Source organism: Mytilus edulis, chromosome 9 (genome assembly GCF_963676685.1).
Source record: "Mytilus edulis chromosome 9, xbMytEdul2.2, whole genome shotgun sequence".
Classification (NCBI taxonomy): Eukaryota; Metazoa; Mollusca; class Bivalvia; order Mytilida; family Mytilidae; genus Mytilus; species Mytilus edulis.
This window is the reverse complement of record NC_092352.1, coordinates 12,883,824-12,903,552: the sequence shown is the minus strand read 5'-3', so window position 1 is coordinate 12,903,552 and position 19,729 is coordinate 12,883,824. Positions and strand designations below refer to the sequence as shown.

The 19,729-nt window shown below is 31.7% G+C and overlaps 1 protein-coding gene across 2 annotated transcripts in view; it reads left to right on the top strand.

Annotated features, from left to right (window-relative positions):
- The first annotated feature begins 36 nt into the window (after nt 1–36).
- LOC139487648 (decapping and exoribonuclease protein-like) overlaps nt 37–19,729 on the top strand; it is a 39,202-nt gene continuing 19,509 nt past the window's right edge. Inside the window, exons 1-6 of one of the 2 annotated variants that reach the window (XR_011655851.1) lie at nt 37–456; nt 5,994–6,220; nt 7,541–7,636; nt 8,202–8,319; nt 9,201–9,336; nt 10,040–10,134. Coding sequence is in view for 1 of the 2 variants with exons in the window: in XM_071272597.1 (XP_071128698.1) it covers nt 80–456; nt 5,994–6,220; nt 7,541–7,636; nt 8,202–8,319; nt 9,201–9,336; nt 10,040–10,134 (1,049 nt within the window). In the remaining variant the exon portion in view is untranslated. The remainder of the gene's footprint in view (nt 457–5,993; nt 6,221–7,540; nt 7,637–8,201; nt 8,320–9,200; nt 9,337–10,039; nt 10,135–19,729) is intronic. The other variant, XM_071272597.1, reaches the window with a different exon arrangement.

Here is a 19,729-nt window from a genome sequence, read left to right as displayed (position 1 = left end):
CTTGCTCTGATTGGATAAAATATTGTTTCCTGTTCTATTTTTGTATTTTCACTTTCGATTTGATTTACAAACAGCCACAATGAAACGAACAGTTGACTATAGGGAAAGAGAAAAGTTACAATCAAGCACAGAAACCGAAAATAAAAGCATATCATTTAGGACACATCCTACTAATAGATTTGACAGAAAGCCTCCCGTTTTCAGAAAACCAAACGAGATTGGAAATTATTCAATTGACAAAAATAGACTCTTCAACCATAACAGATCAAACATGAAATATTTTATACCTCCTAGAAATCCAAATACTGTAAACTTTGACCTAACCATAGGATACAAAGAAATGATACGCAAAGATGAAAGTAAAAAAGAATATTTGGATTTCATTCTCCATTGGATTTTATGTAACAAGTCTAAATTTCAACTACAAACAAAAGATGGAATTAATCAGAACAAAAGGTAGTCATAACGAAACAACATCTGATAAACAAATTTAATTATACTTTTAGATATTTGGATGATATTTTGGCTCTCAATAATGACGACTTCAGTATGTATATTAATGAAATTTATCCTGTTGAACTTACTTTAAATAAAGCTAATACTAACAATAACCACTGCCCTTTTCTCGATCTTGATATCTATATCACTAATGGAAAGCTGAATACTAAAATTTATGATAAAAGGGATGATTTTTCATTTCCTATCGTTAATTATCCGTTTTTAGATGGTGACGGACCCTTGTCACCATCTTACGGTGTTTATATATCTCAACTTGTACGATTCGCTCGTGTATGTAACAATGTTTTAGATTTTAACGAGAGAAATTTATGTATTACTGAAAAATTATTACACCAGGGTTTTCGATATCACAAACTAGTCAAAACATTTACTAAATTTTATCATCGGTATAAAGACATCATTCGTAAATATAGCTCAACATGCAGACTTCTAATACGTTCAGGTATTTCACATCCAATTTTTTATGGTAATATTCTTTATAAAGCACAAAGGTGTCAGTATTCACCTCAGAAACTTACAAAACCTTTGAATAGACTTATTAAGAAGGGATATAATTACGATACTGTTGTCAAGTCATTAAAGATTGCATATTTTGGCGTTAATATTGAGTCACTGATAAGGTCTTTGCATCGGAACTAAACACATTTATTCTAAAAACAGTTGTTGGCATGACACGGGTTATGTTCTTCTCATATATGTTATGATGGTATGATACTAAACCCCTAACAGGAAGGATTGTGCCTGATGTTCATATGATGAAATCATAATCTTTCAGTCAGTTTAGTTGAAGTCTGGAGCTGGCATGTCAGTTAACTGCTAGTAGTCTGTTGTTATTTATGTATTATTGTCATTTTGTTTATTTTCTTTGGTTACATCTTCTGACATCAGACTCGGATTTCTCTTGAACTGAATTTTAATGTGTGTATTGTTATGCGTTTACTTTACTACATTGGTTAGAGGTATAGGGGGAGGGTTGAGATCTCACAAACATGTTTAACCCCACCGCATTTTTGCGCCTGTCCCAAGTCAGGAGCCTCTGGCCTTTGTTAGTCTTGTATTATTTTAATTTTAGTTTCTTGTGTACAATTTGGAAATTAGTATGGCGTTCATTATCACTGGACTAGTATATATTTGTTTAGGGGCCAGCTGAAGGACGCCTCCGGGTGCGGGAATTTCTCGCTACATTGAAGACCTGTTGGTGACCCTCTGCTGTTGTTTTTTATTTGGGCGAGTTGTTGTCTCTTTGACACATTCCCCATTTCCATTCTCAATTTTATAGAATGACAGATTCTAACTTAAACAATGATGCTTTTATTTTCTTTGTGAAATGTGTTCCACAATTTATGCAGACTACCCCAATCAGTTAAAACTTAAAGTACTATAAACAGGCTATTATTTAAACTTGGAATTATTATTAATCATGGAATTTTTATAATTTCTTGTGCTTGAAATTTCTAGTAAATTCCATGCTTATTCTGTACTTCAATGGTCTGTGCTGCGCACAACACTTTCTTTTACAAAGGAGATAGTACATTTTCAATAGAATGTACTGTGCCGCGCACAACACTATCTATACAAAATACATTATATGGAAAGTGTTATGAACCGCTCAAAACATTATTATACCAAATAAACATGGAATTTATTAAAAATTTCCAGCACAGAAAATTAAACAAATTCCATAATTAAAAATAATTCCAACTTTAAATAATAGCCTGTTTATAGTTCCCCAGATGGAGAGCTAGGTTCATGCAACACTATATACTTCTCTTTCTAATTCCAAATGCTTAATTGGCCCAAATGTTCTGAGTCCTGTGTAATCAAATGCTTGTGGATAAATGGTTTATTATATTTGATGCAAATGTTAAAAATAATTTTGATTATTTAAGCACTGAAATAAATGTCAAGTTCTTACACCTATTGTACACCAGTTTGTGGATATTGCCAATTTGGATTCTTGTTCATTATGAATCAATAAACTGAAGAGCTCTGTGTAAAGATACTCCAACACCAATTCATAAATATTAACAAATGAACTTTATTATTTATGATGAAATACTTATACTCATTCCTGGTTCATGTTTGTTTGATTTAGAAATAGCTGCAATATGATTTCTTATAAGAATAAGAATATTTTATTTCCAATGAAAGGGCCATATAAAGAGCTTTCATGACATTATATACAAGTACATAAGATTAGACATAAATTCAAGACATATAAGAAAACAACATTGTTTAATACTATTAAAAATGCTATAAAAGGCCAGGACAGAACCAGAAAATACAATTTACATCTATAAAATATACCATTTAAAATCATATATACCACTCAAAATATGTCTATTTGTGGCTAATTTGCATTTATTATTTTTGAACTTCTCCTTATCTCTTGATTTTTAGATAAATACTTTCCTAAACATTTATACACATTTAAATTTTCTGGTGTAGATAGCTATAAAAACTTTGAAAAATTGTCTAAAGATTGGAAAATTATTACAATTTAGAGAAATTTCAGTAAAAAACTCATTTCTGTTATCAATATATAGTTGACATTCAGTTACAAAGTATATCTCATCTTCAACTTTATTTAAAGTACAGTATAAACATTTTCTCAGTGTTCTATTCACATAAAGTTTGGCATATACTATCAGTCTCAATCCTTAATGGATGAGTGCTTATTCTAGTATTACAGATTGATTGTCTTAATCTAAAATCTTTTAGATCCAAATATTTTTCAAAACAAAATAGAGTTTTAAAGGAAAAATAGGTACATGTAGTAAGTTTACCTTGATCTGATTGTAATACTTTATTTATATTTTCCTTCCAGAAATGGAGATAGTTTTTATATAGCTTATCTTTGATAAATTTTGTGAAAGAGTAGATACTGGTTTTTGTTGAGCCTGCAACTTTTGTTGCAGAAAGCTCGACATAGGGATAAAGATCCGGCTACGGCTACGGCGGCAGCAGCGGCGTTAGCTAACCTCTTAAAAGCTTTATATTTTAGAAGGTGGAAGACCTGGATGCTTCATACTTTGTATATAGATGCCTCATGTTACGAAGTTTCTGTCAATCACATGTCCAATGTCCTTGACCTCATTTTCATGGTTCAGTGACCACTTGAAAAAAAAGTTCAGAATTTTTGTAATGATGAATTCTCTCTTATTATAAGTAATAGGATAACTATATTTGGTATTTGCGTACCTTGCAAGGTCCTCATGCCTGTCAGACAGTTTTGACTTGACCTTGACCTCATTTTATGGATCAGTGAACAACTGGTTAAGTTTTGGTGGTCAAGTCCATATCTCAGATACTATAAGCAATAGGGCTAGTATATTCAGTGTATGGAAGGACTGTAAGGTGTACATGTCCAACTGGAAGGTGTCATCTGACCTTGACCTCATTTTCATGGTTCAGTGGTTATAGTTAAGTTTTTGTGTTTTGGTCTGTTTTTCTCATACTTTATGCAATAAGTCTAATATATTTGTTGTATGGAATGATTGTAAGGTGTACATGTCTAGCAAGCAGATGTCATCTGACCTTGACCTCATTTTCATGGTTCAGCGGTCAAAGTTAAGTTTTTGAGTTTTGGCCTTTTTATCTTATATTATATGCCAAAGGTCAACTATATTTGGTGTATGGAAATATTTTATAATCTATATGTAAGTCTCGCAGGTTTTATTTGACCATGACCTCAATTTCATTGCACAGTGTTAAGTTTTTGTGTTTTGGTCTGTTTTTCTTAAACTATAAGTAATAGGTCAACTATATTTGTTGTATGGAAGCATTGTTAGCTGTACATGTCTGCCTGGCATGGTTCATCTGACCTTGACCTCTTTTTCATGGTTCATTGGTCTTTGTTTAGCTATCTTGGTTAATGTTAAGTTTATGTGACAGTTGTAATCAAGCTTTATACTTAGGACTATCAACATAAAATCAATGATTAGTAAAGAAGGCGAGACATTTCAGTGAAACCCTCATTTTCCAGTGGCAGTCCAAATTTCCCCGACCATCATCCTAGATGGCCTTTATTACAACAACCTACCTATTGTATTTATTGTTAACTTGTTCTCGTCCTGAATATGCATGAAATATTTGCCACTGGACGTTAAGCAACCAACAATCAATCAATCTTATTTACACCTAGAACATATTTCATAAATTTGATATGTGATTTTTCAGATGTATGATTTGAAAACACCTTTTCTAAAATATATTGATCATTTTTGTTGAGCCTTCGACTTTAGTCAAAAATGCGTGACTAAGCAATCCTACATTCCGTCGTCGTCATGGGTCGTCGTCATCGACAGCATCCACAAATATTCACTCTGTGGTTAAAGTTTTTGAAATTTTAATAACTTTCTTATATACTATACTGGATTTCTACCAAACTTGGACAGAAGCTTGTTAATGATCCTAGGATAATATTCAGAAGTAATTAAATTTGGTAAAAATAAAATTCCATTTTTTGCGTATTTTACTTATAAATGGACTTAGTTTTTCTGCGGGGAAACATTACATTCACTCTGTGGTCAAAGTTTTTAAAAATTTAATTACTTTCTTAAACTATCCTGGGTTTGTACCAAACTTGGACAGAAGCTTGTTTATGATCATAAGATAGTATCCAGAAGTAAATTTTGTAAAAAAATAAATCCGTTTTTTCCATATTTTACTTTTAAATGGACTTAGTTTTTTTCTGCGGGGAAACATTACATTCACTCTGTGGTTAAAGTTTTTTAAAATTCAATAACTTTCTTAAACTATCCTGGGTTTGTACCAAACTTGGACAGAAGCTTAATTATGTTCATAAGATAATACCCAGAAGTAAATAAAATCAAAAGATTGTATCAAGAGGAATATTTTATTGATTTTTTTCCTCATTTTTGTTGAGCCTGCGATTTACAGCAAAAGTAGGCAAGACCCTGGGTTCTGCAGAACCCTTACAAATTTTTCTTACATGCAGCTCGGTTTACAGAAAACATGCCCCAGACTTCACATCCATAGGTTAAAATTGGTTTTACAGTATGGTCATATGAATGAAGTAAAGTTGAAACACTAGGGTTTGACGTTGACATACATTGTTGTAATTAAAAACATGCTTTCATTGATGTTTTGTACAGTTCATCTTTACATTGAATAAATTTTCCACTGGGTATAAAAGTGATGCCCAAATATTTATAATTATATGTAAAAGTAACCTCTTTTTGGCACATTACATTATACATTGTATATGTCAAAGTAATGACCTCTTAATTTTATTTGTGTTGTAATCTCAAATTTTGATCTAATATTTGTGGCTGTACATATTTTGGATCTTCTGCTTTTTATATACAGACTTGTCATTGTTATATTTTAATATTTTGAGTGCAGGTTTTTCCCCTGTTCTAAGCAGCAGCACTGCAAAGTGCATTCCTGGTTATAATAAATTTAAATATATGATTTTACATGTTAACTGAACATTTCTATTATTATTCCAGAGATTTACATACAGATTTTATATGTTGGAGAGGATTGCTAACTAAATTGCTGTGTACACCTTATGAAAACAGAGATGATTGGTTGATAGCAATCACTAAATATAACAATACAATATATATGTGTGAGTTTGAGACTGAACACAGGAAGAAAAATAAAGCAGACATGACAGAAAGACAGGATGAAATGAGTTGTTGGGGATGGAAATTTGAACAATATGTCACAGCAGGTATAACTAGATTTAAGGATTGTAGAACATACACAATATATCTACATCTTTAAAAGGGTTAACAATTATATATGACTATGAGTTAACAACATATATAAAAAAGAAGATGTGGTATGATTGCCAATGAGATAACTATCCACAAAAGACCAAAATGACACAGACATTAACAACTATAGGTCACCGTACGGCCTTCAACAATGAGCAAAGCCAATACCACATAGTCAGCTATAAAAGGCCCCGATAAGACAATGTAAAACAATTGAAACGAGAAAACTAACAGCCTTATTTATGTAAAAAAATTAACGAAAAACAAATATGTAACACATAAACAAACGACAACCACTGAATTACAGGCTCCTGACTTGGGACAGGCACATACATAAATAATGTGGCGAGGTTAAACATGATAGCAGGATCCCAACCCTCCCCCTAACCTGGGACAGTGGTATAACAGTACAACATAAGAACGAACTATAAAAATCAGTTGAAAAAGGCTTAAATCATCAGATGGACAAAAAAAAACAAGTGGACGTGGCCGGGTACTTATACATCCCGACACAAAAAGACACAATGAACAGATCTGAGAGTACTTGCAGCTATCTGACAGCTAGTTCAAAGCCACTAACAACTAATAAAAAAATCATGCATCTAAGACTAAACTATCAATCCCTACACATCCAACATCCAATGGATTTAGTGTAAAGATGTCATAAACAGCCAGAGAAAAACATGACCTTGTGCAATGCCAAGTTACAGGTATCGACAGATTGTAGATCCATGAATATGTATGTATATAACTAGTAATATTTAGTTGGTTTTTAATTTACTGATAACAAAATCAATATTTATACCCATAAAAACAATATTCAATGATCTTATTACAGTGTTGAATAGGTAACCTTTTAGAACAAGTTTCTTTAAAGAAGCGACAAGTTTACATGGATCATTTCTAAATTTCCAGGCACGGTTAACATGAAACAATGCAATACAAGACAACAAGTCCTTTTGTCAATGGTTCATAAGAAAAAATATAACAATATATAAATATAAATGTGACAATAATTATACTGATGTAGTTTAATGAAATGAAAAGTTGTTCAAGGTCATGGACATCTAGCATATGTTAAGCATAAATTCAAACCATTAAGCATCTTTTAAGTCAATTTTTTTGCATTCCAAAATACATGCATATAATGTGTACAAATTGCTTTAACTGTCTTCTCCAGAGGCACTGGGTTAGCACTTTTGTTTTGCTAATTTCTGATTTCTGATTTAATATTTAAAGAATGTCTACTATTATAAATTTTATCTAATTTACAGATAAACCAGATGGCTCTCCAGTTACAACAGAACCTGTTAACAACAATGAAGAATATTCTACAGTTGTTAGAGGTAGATTGGAATCACATTCCTTAGGTAAAACATCCATATCAAAATAAGCAGTACTGGCTGTGTTTATTAAACATTCAGCTACAATCTTCTCTATTAAAATCACTTTACTTTTGGTGATTTAGACTTACTGAACATAAATGATTTATTACAATGCACACAATAAGTATATATGTTTAATACTTTATGGGTATTACCTGGTTACATGTAGCTCTTATGCCATGACCTTTGTTGACCAAATAACTAATATAGGGAAATTTACAGTGTCCTTCAAGAACTGTATCATTACCATGTAATAAAAAATACCAGTATGCAACTCATCCCCTACTTCTACAAAACTTTAATTGCTCCTATGATTGAGAAATTACTTCAGATGTCCTCCAATGTTCAACAATGACTAACAGTCTGGCTATTTCTAAGTATATAAATTTAAAAACTGACACATTAAGTTCTTTTTAGTTAATCTGAGACAATTTGATTTTGAAACGGACTTTACCAACATTTGAAGTTAAACCTTTATTATGGTTCCTATTTACAAATTATTTTGTTATTTATTATGCATTTCCATGTTTTAATACTGCTTTTGTTTCAGTTTTCTCAGGAGAAGTGGATGCCATGGACACAACATCTGGTTGTGAAGGCTATAAATATGTGGAATTCAAAACAAACAGAGAAATAGAATACAATAGACAAAGACAAAACTTTCAAAGGTACAACTGCACTCAATCAGTAACCAAAAAAAACGAAATAGAACTATATACAATACTACAAAAGTCTTGGATTGAGAGCCTGTTTTGTTGGGTTTTTTACCCAAGGGAATGAAAAAAGCACAGGGTACAAAAATTGGATCTATAAAAATATATCAGTCAATAGTCAAGTCAGCCTTTTGAATTTCAGGATTCTATCTTAAACACTTAAAATCAGGTTGATAGTTTTTTAAACTTATGACTTCTGGTCACTTATAATAATAGAAAATCCTTAGTGATTTTGAGATCAACATGTCAACAGTCAAGGTATAAGCTAGTTAAATAAATCACTCTTTGTGCAAACAAAAAGTGATTTCCAGATGCTAAATCATTACATCATATTGGATTGACACCTTACTCAGATTTATGGTTAAATACAATAAGAGGAAGATCCCTATTCACATCTAAGGAGAAGGTCAAAGTTACAATACAGTTTTGTATAAGACAATGATGTCCAAAAGCATCCTAAAGGAATCATGCCATCCTATAACTGTAAACTTTTCTCCTTTATATGAGAGGTTAGTGTGTGTAGGCTTTTTTCATTAGAATATAACAGATGACACATAAGTTAAATAAAAGAAGTATAGGATTTAAAAATGACGAAGTTAAAGACATTAAAAGTTACCCTCCAAAAAATTGAGAAAAACATCCTATACAAATTTTTTATTTTGATGAATGTACAAGAAGATGAACTTTTAAGCTACAAAACATTACACATTACATAAAAGTGTATATGGTATTCATTAAGCATTTCAAAAGATATCTTACTAATATTAGACCTGCTTGAAAATTGATCATCAGAAGTACAGGTTACACACAATCTTAAAATGAACTTTATTTTTCAGGTTTAAGTTGATAAAGTGGTGGGCTCAGAGTTACCTAGTTGGTATACCTAAGATAGTTTGTGGTTACAGAGACGATGATGGCATTGTTCACAGACTTGAAACAATCAATACACTGGATATACCCAATCAGTTACAGGTTAGAACTTTGAGGGGAAAGAATGACATTTCATTTCTTTTATATATTGAGTATGAAGTTCATTATCACTGAACTAGTACACATTTTTGTTAAGGGTCCAGCTGAAGAAGGCACTTTTTGTCAGCACCCGCCACCCAGACAATTGTAATTGAGACTTATAGTGCATTATAGTGTGAAAAGTTGCTCTGATACCCATCATCCATGTATTATTAATATAATTTGCTTTCCTTCCATAATACTGTAATTCCCATTCTAATACTTGCAAGTGATCAAAATAAAACATTTAAATAATCCTTGAAACAGTACACTGATTGCACAACATTGTATCCAATCACTCTTGCTTGCAACATCAAAACTGATTGTGGACACCAGCCAATTAAATCATAATCGGTTAGAATATCCCACCACAACATACCAATTAAGTATTGGGATATCCCCTCCCTCATCTTCAATGAGTCTATTGACCCCCTTTCAAAATGTTAAACTGAATTGAGATGAATCTTAATCGAATTACCAGCAAAATATATGCCTCATTGTATTTAATAATCTATTGCAGATAGGGCTTTTCTTTACTACTGTTATGGAGCACTTAATACATGTATTGTTCATATTTATTGTCAGTAAGGAGGGTTTGGGATTCATATGTTTATTGGTAACTTGAGTATTAAGTTGAATATAGTGTCAATAATACTTTTGTATACAGGAAATGAGAGATCCATGGAAACCAAATGTGTCCTTGAACTTCTTAGACCAGCTTCTTGCATTCATCAAGGCCAATGTAACTGAAGATAATCCTAGGTGAGATAATAAAATCATTATGATATTAAAAATAGAGATCATTACAAACATGGAATCAACATGCTATAATAATCACTCATTTGAGCTTGTTTTACGGTTTTGATGTTGGTCCATTGTTATCTAATTGGGCAAAAATTTGTTTTGTTGGTTTACTGTCTAATTGACATTGGTTACCACATATTGCTGTAATCTTATTTACAATATAAAAGATTTTAGCAAAACACACTTTTAAAAATAGTTGGTCAAAGGGTTACTCACATTGATTTTATACTACCATAATGCAATGGTATTGTAGGTTTTAAGGGTTAATACATGAATTATAAATTATAAATTATAAATTTATAATGTACTAAAAATTTCAGTGTAAATGACAATCATACTTTCCTTTATATCAGAAGGGTCAAATGAATGACATATAACAAATGATTTAAAGATATTTGATCAACTTATGTGCATGACATCTGGAAAATTCAGAGACTATAAATTTTTGACATCTTACACAAGATTAAAAGGTAAAAATTATGTAGGTTCAGAATATCTCTAATATACACATGATTAAAATATCTAACATTTAGAAAAGAGATTTGATCAACTTTTGTCCATGAAATCTGGAAACTTAAAAGAATACAAATGTCAGATATTTTACACAATGTTCAATTGTATTATTTATCTAGGAATCTACTCATGATTAAAGTAATCAACATGAAATACAGAGTAAACCTACATATTTTTATTAATCAGTGATACTTCAATTCCCCTCCCCAAAGTTGAATATGTTTTAATTAGGATAAGGTATGGAAGCCATTCAATTTATTACTGTGTGATACTCTTCATTCCACGACATCAATAGTTAATAGTTTTAGAAACTGAATATGAGAAACTCCCATCAGCTGGAGATATAATTATGATGTAATACATTATTTAAACGTGTACGCAGGAAAAGTTTTTTATATGATATGTTCTTAATCAGTTTAATATTAGGATATTGACTTATTTATGAGAGCAACCCACAAATTATGACAGTAAGAAGACAGTGAGATGAGTAAGATTAAGTTTCAAACTCATGTTTTCAGAAGAATGACAAAGGAATTTTATTTAATGCTAGCTTATTTTACTAAATAACCAAGTTTCAAAGTGAATAGACTTCTGGCTATATACCAATTAGGTATTTAACCCTTTTGTTTTGAATGCTCTTACATTTTGTATATCTTTGGCATTAAGAAGTTTAGGTCTGGAGAATACCTATATTTAGGTCATTGAAGACACATGTTATGTGCATGAAAGAAGGATCATTTGTTTTTTCATACCGTTTGTTTAGTACACTGCTTGTTTAAAAATACTAGCCTTTGAGGGTACCATTAGTTCAGTAGCAATTGCTCCAATAAGCACGATTTTAATGATACATTTACAACTTAATAAAAATTATCTCATTGTGCCTAAACTAAGGGTGCAAAGACAATTGCCAAAGTTGACCTAACAAAGTTTTGACTGTTCTGTTGAAGACTATTTGGTTTTATTGCTCTCACATATTTAGCATTTTTGGCTTGCAAGCCTTTGGTCATGAGTGTTGCTGGTGAAGTATTGAAGTGGCACTGGTGAATGTTTACAAGAAACAAGTGTTGGAATATCAATCAAATCATTCCTCATGTATAGCCTTGGTTATATAGCTTTCAGCTGTCTCAGTTCTAATACATCATTGGCTTTCAGTATTCAGCTCTGAATGTTCCTGCTGAAGTTAAATCCACAAAAAGCACTTTGGTACATGAAATTTATAAAGTTTTGTTTTTAGTTTTTTCAGTGAATATGATCTGAACATTTTATGATTTTGTCTTATTTTGAATAACGGCAAGAGTAGTTTACTGTTGTTCAAAAGTCATAAATGGATTGAGAGAACACAAATCTGGATTATCAACTAAAACCATTGGAAGCACATCAACTTCTTCTCTTCATATTGTTTATAAGTTAGGTCATTGCCAGGTTATTTCTGAAGTCCCCTATGTATACCTCTGACACTGTCTATGAACCAGCCTTCCATCAGAGAGCATTACATGACTTCTAGAAGACATGTCTATATATTAAAGGTAATAATCCTCTTACCAAGCAATATAATTATTTTTCCTGAGTAGACCTATTTATAGCCACCAAACAGTCTTTTAACTGAACTATTGCTTCTTGGGTATACTCCTGTCTGTAAGCTAATCCAGACTTTATGCTGATACATTCTGGTTTTTTGTCGAGCCTGCAACTTTTGTTGCAGAAAGCTCGACATAGGGATAGTGATCCGGCGGCGGCGGCGGCGGCGGCAGTGTTAGCTCACTTCTTAAAAGCTCTATATTTTAGAAGGTGGAAGACCTGGATGCTTCATACTTTGTATATAGATGCTTCATGTCACGAAGTTTCCGTCAGTCACATGTCCAATGTCCTTGACCTCATTTTCATGGTTCAGTGACCACTTGAAAAAAAGTTCAAATTTTTGTAATGTTGAATTCTCTCTTATTATAAGTAATAGGATAATTATATTTAATATGTGCGTACCTTGCAAGATCCTCATGTCTGTCAGACAGTTTTCACTTGACCTCGACCTCATTTCATGGATCAGTGAACAAGGTTAAGTTTTGGTCAAGTCCATATCTCAGATGCTATAAGCAATAGGGCTAGTATATTCGGTGTATGGAAGGACTGTAAGGTGTACATGTCCAACTGGCAGGTGTCATCTGACCTTGACCTCATTTTCATGGTTCAGTGGTTATAGTTAAATTTTTGTGTTTTGGTCTATTTTTCTCATACTATATGCAATAGGTCTACTATATTTGTTGTATGGAATGATTGTAAGGTGTACATGTCTAGCGGGCAGATGTCATGTGACCTTGACCTCATTTTCATGGTTCAGTGGTCAAAGTTAAGTTTTTGAGTTTCGGTCTTTTTATCTAATACTGTATGCCATAGGTCAACTATATTTGGTGTATGGAAATATTTTATGATTTTTATGTCAGTTGCGCAGGTTTTATTTGACCGTGACCTCATTTTCCCGGTTCATTGCACAGTGTTAAATTTTTGTGTTTTGGTCTATTTTTAAAGCAATTGCTTTTATGCTATCGCGTATGGCCATCTTTGTGACCCAGATCAGAGACTCCGCCCATATCAAGCCATAGTATTTTGTTAAACAGGCTCCTGGTCTGTCATTCTTTAACACCTATGTATGTTTTCCAATGCAATACATAGCTTGAAACTTTAAAAAAACGTTAGTGGATTTAAGAAGTTTCAGAATATGTTCTTGTAGATGTATTTTTGTATTTAAAGGGTCAACCGTTTGACTATCAAATAACATAGAAGTCCGAGTGAAAAAAGTACATTTTTATAACTGCGATTCCGTTTTCCGCCGTTCGTACGATGTTTCAACAAAATAAGGATTCATTTCAGTTGTTGATTTAGTATTGAAAATTTAACTGAATTATCTCCTATTAAATACGGTTTTTTATGTTTAATTTGTGTTTCTTTAAGAGGTCAGGTGCTCTTGTTCATTCATAAAATTATCGTTCATTCATACATTTATCGTAAAATCAAAATCACTACACAGGTTAATGCGTAGTGTCAAATGATTACCTGTAATCTAAAAATAGACAAACTTTGTTTGCGCAAATAATTTAGCGGAACGAAACCCTTGTTGAAAACACATAACAATAAGTTCGTTTTCCTTTTCTGTCAAACTCCGTAATATTTATCGATCACCTTACTAATGAAATGGACCCGTCCAAACGTAGTAGATGCCAAGTCGGTCCAGATGAAGAGATATTTCAATTTGGAATTTTCTAGTTACATAGATTGAAAAAAAGTACGTCTTTTTAAATATATCATGATCAAAACTGGGAATGCATAACAAATGTCAGATGAAACCATTATCCTCGTCTTTTCAGTGAACAAGTCTACTACGTTTGTTGACACTCGACGGTCCACCGTGTTAGCAATTTTATTTCACATGTTTTCGAAATATTGAAGATCATTTTTCGCAATGTTTCCTGAAAATTGATAAATGTCAAAGCAACGTAGAGCTGTTTGTTCTTGTTCATATAATAAAATTGAGAATGGAAATGGGGAATGTGTCAAAGAGACAACAACCCGACCATAGAAAAACATACAACAGCAGAAGGTCACCAACAGGTCTTCAATGCAGGGAAAAATTCCCGCACCCGGAGGCGTCCTTCAACTGGCCCTAAACAATACATCAGTGATAACGATTTAATGTCATGTTTGTCTGTGATGACCCCCCCCCCCTTTCGGGATTGCATGAGAATTATAGTTATCTCGTACCCACATGCACTTGTTTCTATCCATAGGAAGGTCGGCTATCCATATAAAACTATTTTGGATAGAAACAAGTGCCTGTGCTCGTACCGCATCAGAAGGACATACATGTATATCAACTGAGCAATAATGTTTGGAACTTAGTTTTAAAAATGATGACAAAGTACCATTATGAAAATATTTTTATTAAGCTGAAATATATATTTATTTTTTACATGTTTATGTCTTGTAAGATATTTTATTTCTTTCCCGTTTTTTAACATTTGCGTCTGGAAAGTTCAAATGTTTTAACTTAATCATTTGTGTTAATGGTTAAATATAAATTAATAATGAAAATTGTTAAAATTAAATCAATAAAGGAAATTATTGCCCAGTTACAAACACTACCAGGGGATAATCCATGATGATTTCTTTTTGAGTTATAAGATAAGATAAGATAAGATAAGATACTTTATTTTCCAATTATGGGCCCCAAAGGGCATAAACATTACAACATCAATAATTTTTTCATAATACAATACAAACAATGAGATAAAAAAAAAAAAAAGTTAAACGAGAACTATTTAAGTTCTTAAAGAATACGTAGATAAAGAATCTATAGTATGTTGGTTTTTTTTAATACTAATGCATTTTATTACAAGTGTGGTTGATATAGATAACAAACAAGCAGCCCAAAAAGAAAAAAAAAGAAAAATAGATATCCACATATGTATAGTACACAAAAAGTTGGATCAATTAAATATATAATAATTAGCCAAAAAGAAAGTAGAAATTAAACATGTCCATGACTCATCCTGTGTCAGCAGCAAATAGGAAAGCATTATGGTTTCCTAAAGGCAGCTGACACCAGGGGACGATACCTTATGGGCCATAGGCATGTAAAATGTGTGTAAATGTCTCTTTCCTACCTGTATCAAAAGCAAACAAGGAAGCATCATAGGTAACTTGAATGCAGTTGATACCAGGGGACGATGCCTCAAGGATATAAGAGAACATTTGAATAAATAATATATCTTAACAATTATTTTTTTTTTTTTAATCGGCTAGTATGTTTGTGATATTCAGATGAATATAATTTTCTATGTCCAATCAAATGTATATACACACATAGATTTCCTTTAACTAATCTTCACTAAGGAAGATGTTTGTATATAAAATTACATATTATTTTAAGTAACTCAACATTTTCTACACTAAATAACCAGATAATTTTGCTTTGACTGTTCATATGATTAAAATAAGAATTATATTGTGCAATACTAGCTAACATACAATTTCTATCATCCTCAAATTTGTTACAATCAAATAGAAAATGAGCCTCATCTTCGACAGTATTGGAAGAACATTTATTACATATTCTGTTAATTCGGGGAATACCCTGATATCTACCTAATTCTATTTGTAATCTATGAGAAGATACACGTAATTTAGTAAAACTTCTTCTAAGTTCAAAATTCTTGATCAATGTTAGATATTTTTCAAAACCAAAATTTGTTTTATATAAAAGGTAGGTTTTCAGTTTACTGTCTGAAAATTTATCTATTTGTTTTTTCCAACAGCTAATAAACAATATTGATAGCTTGGTTTGTATATATTTCTTAAATTTGTATAAGGATTCACAAAATGGAGCATTTATGGCATTTGTATAGTCAATACCAAGTATTTTAAAAACAACATTTATTGAACCATACCATGATGTTATATTCATGTGATGTAGTGTCTTTGATTGTGTATATGCCTCTTTTAATAGAGGAAAATTATTACCTAAATTCTCTAATCTATACCAGTACAATAACATTCCTTTTATAATATTAAAATATATTGGAAATCTTCCAAGTTCAGATAACACTGCAGCATTTGTTGTTTTCTTGTGTACCCCAAGTATAAATTTACAAAATTTTATATGAAGTTTCTCACAGGGTAAACCTGAATATAATTTTTCAAAAGATATATCTTCCTTCTTACATTTAGAGGAAAGAGAATTAAACATCCCCCATATTTCGCTACCATATAATAAAATAGGTTTTACAGTGTGGTCAAAAACATGAATACTTGTTTTTACATCAGGATTAAGTGATAAAAGATCTTTCCTTAATTTGAAATGAGCTTTCAGGGATTTTTTGTATAGTTCATTTTGAGCATAACTGAATGAACCAGATGAGCTTAAATATAAACCTAGGTATTTGTATTTTGAAACACATTCCAGATTTATATTCTGAAATGTGAATATCTGTTTTACATGTCTGCCTGCCTTGTTGAAAATCAGCACCTTTGTCTTATTAGTATTCACATTGAGACACCAATCTTTGCAAAATTTATCAAGCATTCCCAGCTTTTCTCGTAGTCCTTCAGCTGATGTAGATAATAAAACAATATCATCAGCATACATTAAACAATGTAGATCTTTGTCATTGACATTAACTGGGTCTCTAGTATCTGACAAATATCTGGGCAAATCATTTATGAATATCTTGAATAAATTCGGACTGAGGTTGTCACCTTGTTTGACTCCAATATCTAATGGGAAAAAATCACTTACTTGATTTTGAATTTTGACACATGATTTGCTAATTTCATACATACTTTTAATAATGTTATAAAAATAAGACCCAGCCCCAATATCTAGTAGTTTAATCTTGATCCCTGTATGTATAACAGTATCAAAAGCCTTCTGAAAATCAACAAAACAGGCAAACAGTCTACCTTCTTTTGAATTACAGTATTTGTTAATAAGACAGTTTAAAATAAACATATGATCTGCAGTTCTGGCTTTCCTTGTGAATCCAATTTGACTATCATGTATAATATTATGTTCCTGAAGAAATTTGTCCAGTCTTAGACTTAATATTCTATTAAAAAGCTTTCCAATTGCACTTGTTATTGTTATTCCTCTATAATTGTTAGGGTCACTTGTATCGTTGCTTTTAAAAATTGGTGTAATATAACCTTCAGCCCAAGATGTTGGGTATATACCTGAAGACAGACAAGTATTAAACATCTGTTGAAAACTTTTTAAAAGGAAAGTCTGTCCATTCTTTATCATATTATTACTAATGTTATCCAAGCCTGATGATTTATTGCATTTTAAGTGTGAAATGGCTTTGGATATTTCAGACTCAGTGATAAAGGAGTCCAACTCGTTGAAACATTTTGAGTTTTCTAACTGTTTCAGTTTTTCACATAGCTCTGTATATCTACTTTGAAATTCACCTTTCAGTTGTGACAACTTTTGGAAATGTGATATCAAAGTTGATGGTTGTACTCCACATTTTTTTTTTAGTTTCATTTTTTTCCTGTAGTTCATTAATTAAGTTCCAATACAGTTTTGGATTCTCTTCGTGCAAGGAGTCCAGCTGACTAATCAATGATTGTTTGTATTGTTTGTATTTATATTTCCTTAGTTTGGAGTATTCACGATTCAGTTTATAAAAGTGATTTTTGATAATTGGATCATATGGAAATCTTGAATAAATTTTTCCATAATTAAGCAAGTTAGTTCGAGCTTGTTGTAAACTTGCGTCAAACCACTTTTTGTTTTTTTGTTTGTTTGTGTGTTTTTTTAAAGGTCGTTTAAGTGATAGATTTGCTGCTGATAAAAAGATGTTTGAAAGTTTTGATGATGCGTCATCTACTGATGTCTGAGTAAATTGTATTGTGCTGTTGTTGAATTCTAGTATGTAGTTTTGTAGTGTATCTGAAGAAAGTGTTTCTTGAAATTTTATTGCTGAACAGTCAGTCCAGATATAATTAGGTGTCATATTTTTCAACTGGATTGGAATATCATTTTCTCCAGGAACACAATATTTTGCAGATAATTCCCACTCAAGTTTACAATGACAATCAGATAATGTGGGAATAAATCTGGATACTTTAAAATACAGTACATTTTCAAGAATTTCTTCCGACACAGCAACATAATCAACCACACTTGCACCATTGGGGGTATAGCAAGTAAAATTACCAAATGTATCACCAAGAACTCTGCCATTTAAAATTCTTATTTGTTTACTAATGCAAAAATCCAAAACTTCTTTGCCTCTTTGATCAATTTTTTGGTCTCGACTTTTTCTTGTCATAATGTTTTTGTCAGTAGGGTATGTATCAAAAATTGGAGTAAATTTTGAATCATCGTTTACTATAAAGTCATTTTCAGAGCCTATTCTGGCATTAAAATCTCCACATAACAAAATTTCACCCATATTTTTATACTGAAAGATATCTTTTTCTATGCATTCAAAAACATCAGAAGAGAGTTCTTGGGTATATTTAGACGTAACAGGGGGGTTGTACAGTACACAAATAAATAGGTCACTTTTAAATCCAAAAAAGGATTTTTCTAATTTAATCCATTGATAATCTGGATTACTGTTAATCAATATTTTGACATGAGGTTTAACGTGACTTTTCTGTAGAATTGCTATACCCCCAAAATGACGGTTATTATTTGATAATTTTCTACATATTGGATGATAATGAAATTTGCCAATATTGTGTATTTGGGAATTATATCCCACATGAGTTTCGACTAAAAAAACAATGTCGTAATTCTCTATATGTTTCAGAAAAAGGGGATCCTCTGCTTTATTCATGCCCTTTGAAAATAAGCCACCTATATTCCAATAACCAAATTTTACAGATGATTGGTTTGATTTTGGCATTTTGGTTGATACAATTAATAAAATTGAGAAAGGAAATGGTGAATATGTCAAAGCGACAACCACCCGACCATAGAGCAAACAACAGCCGAAGGCAACCAATGGGTCTTCAATGTAGCGAGAATTCCCGCACCCGTAGGTGTCCTTCAGCTGGCCCCTAAAATATGCATAATAGTACAGTGATAATGGACGTCATACTAAACTCCGAATTATACACAAGAAACTAAAATTTAAAATCATACAAGACTAACAAAGGCCAGAGGCTCCTGACTTGGGACAGGCGCAAAATTGCGGCGGGGTTAAACATGTTTATGAGATCTCAACCCTCCCCCTATACCTCTAGCCAATGTAGAAAAGTAAAACAATAACAATACGCACATTAAAATTCATTAAAATTAAATCTGGTATAAATAATAGAATAGATTTTCTATCTATAAAAAAAAAATAATAAAAATTTGTCTCTAAATAAAAAGAAGAGACAACAAGGAAAATATTCAGAAATGTAAATATTTGAAATAAGTAGATTTATTTAGAGGATAGTTTTTACAATGGTTTTCTAAATACAAATAGTCTATGATATAATGACAGATAATTTCTTTTCTATGTATCCTCTTTTAACTGAATAACTATTAAACTGA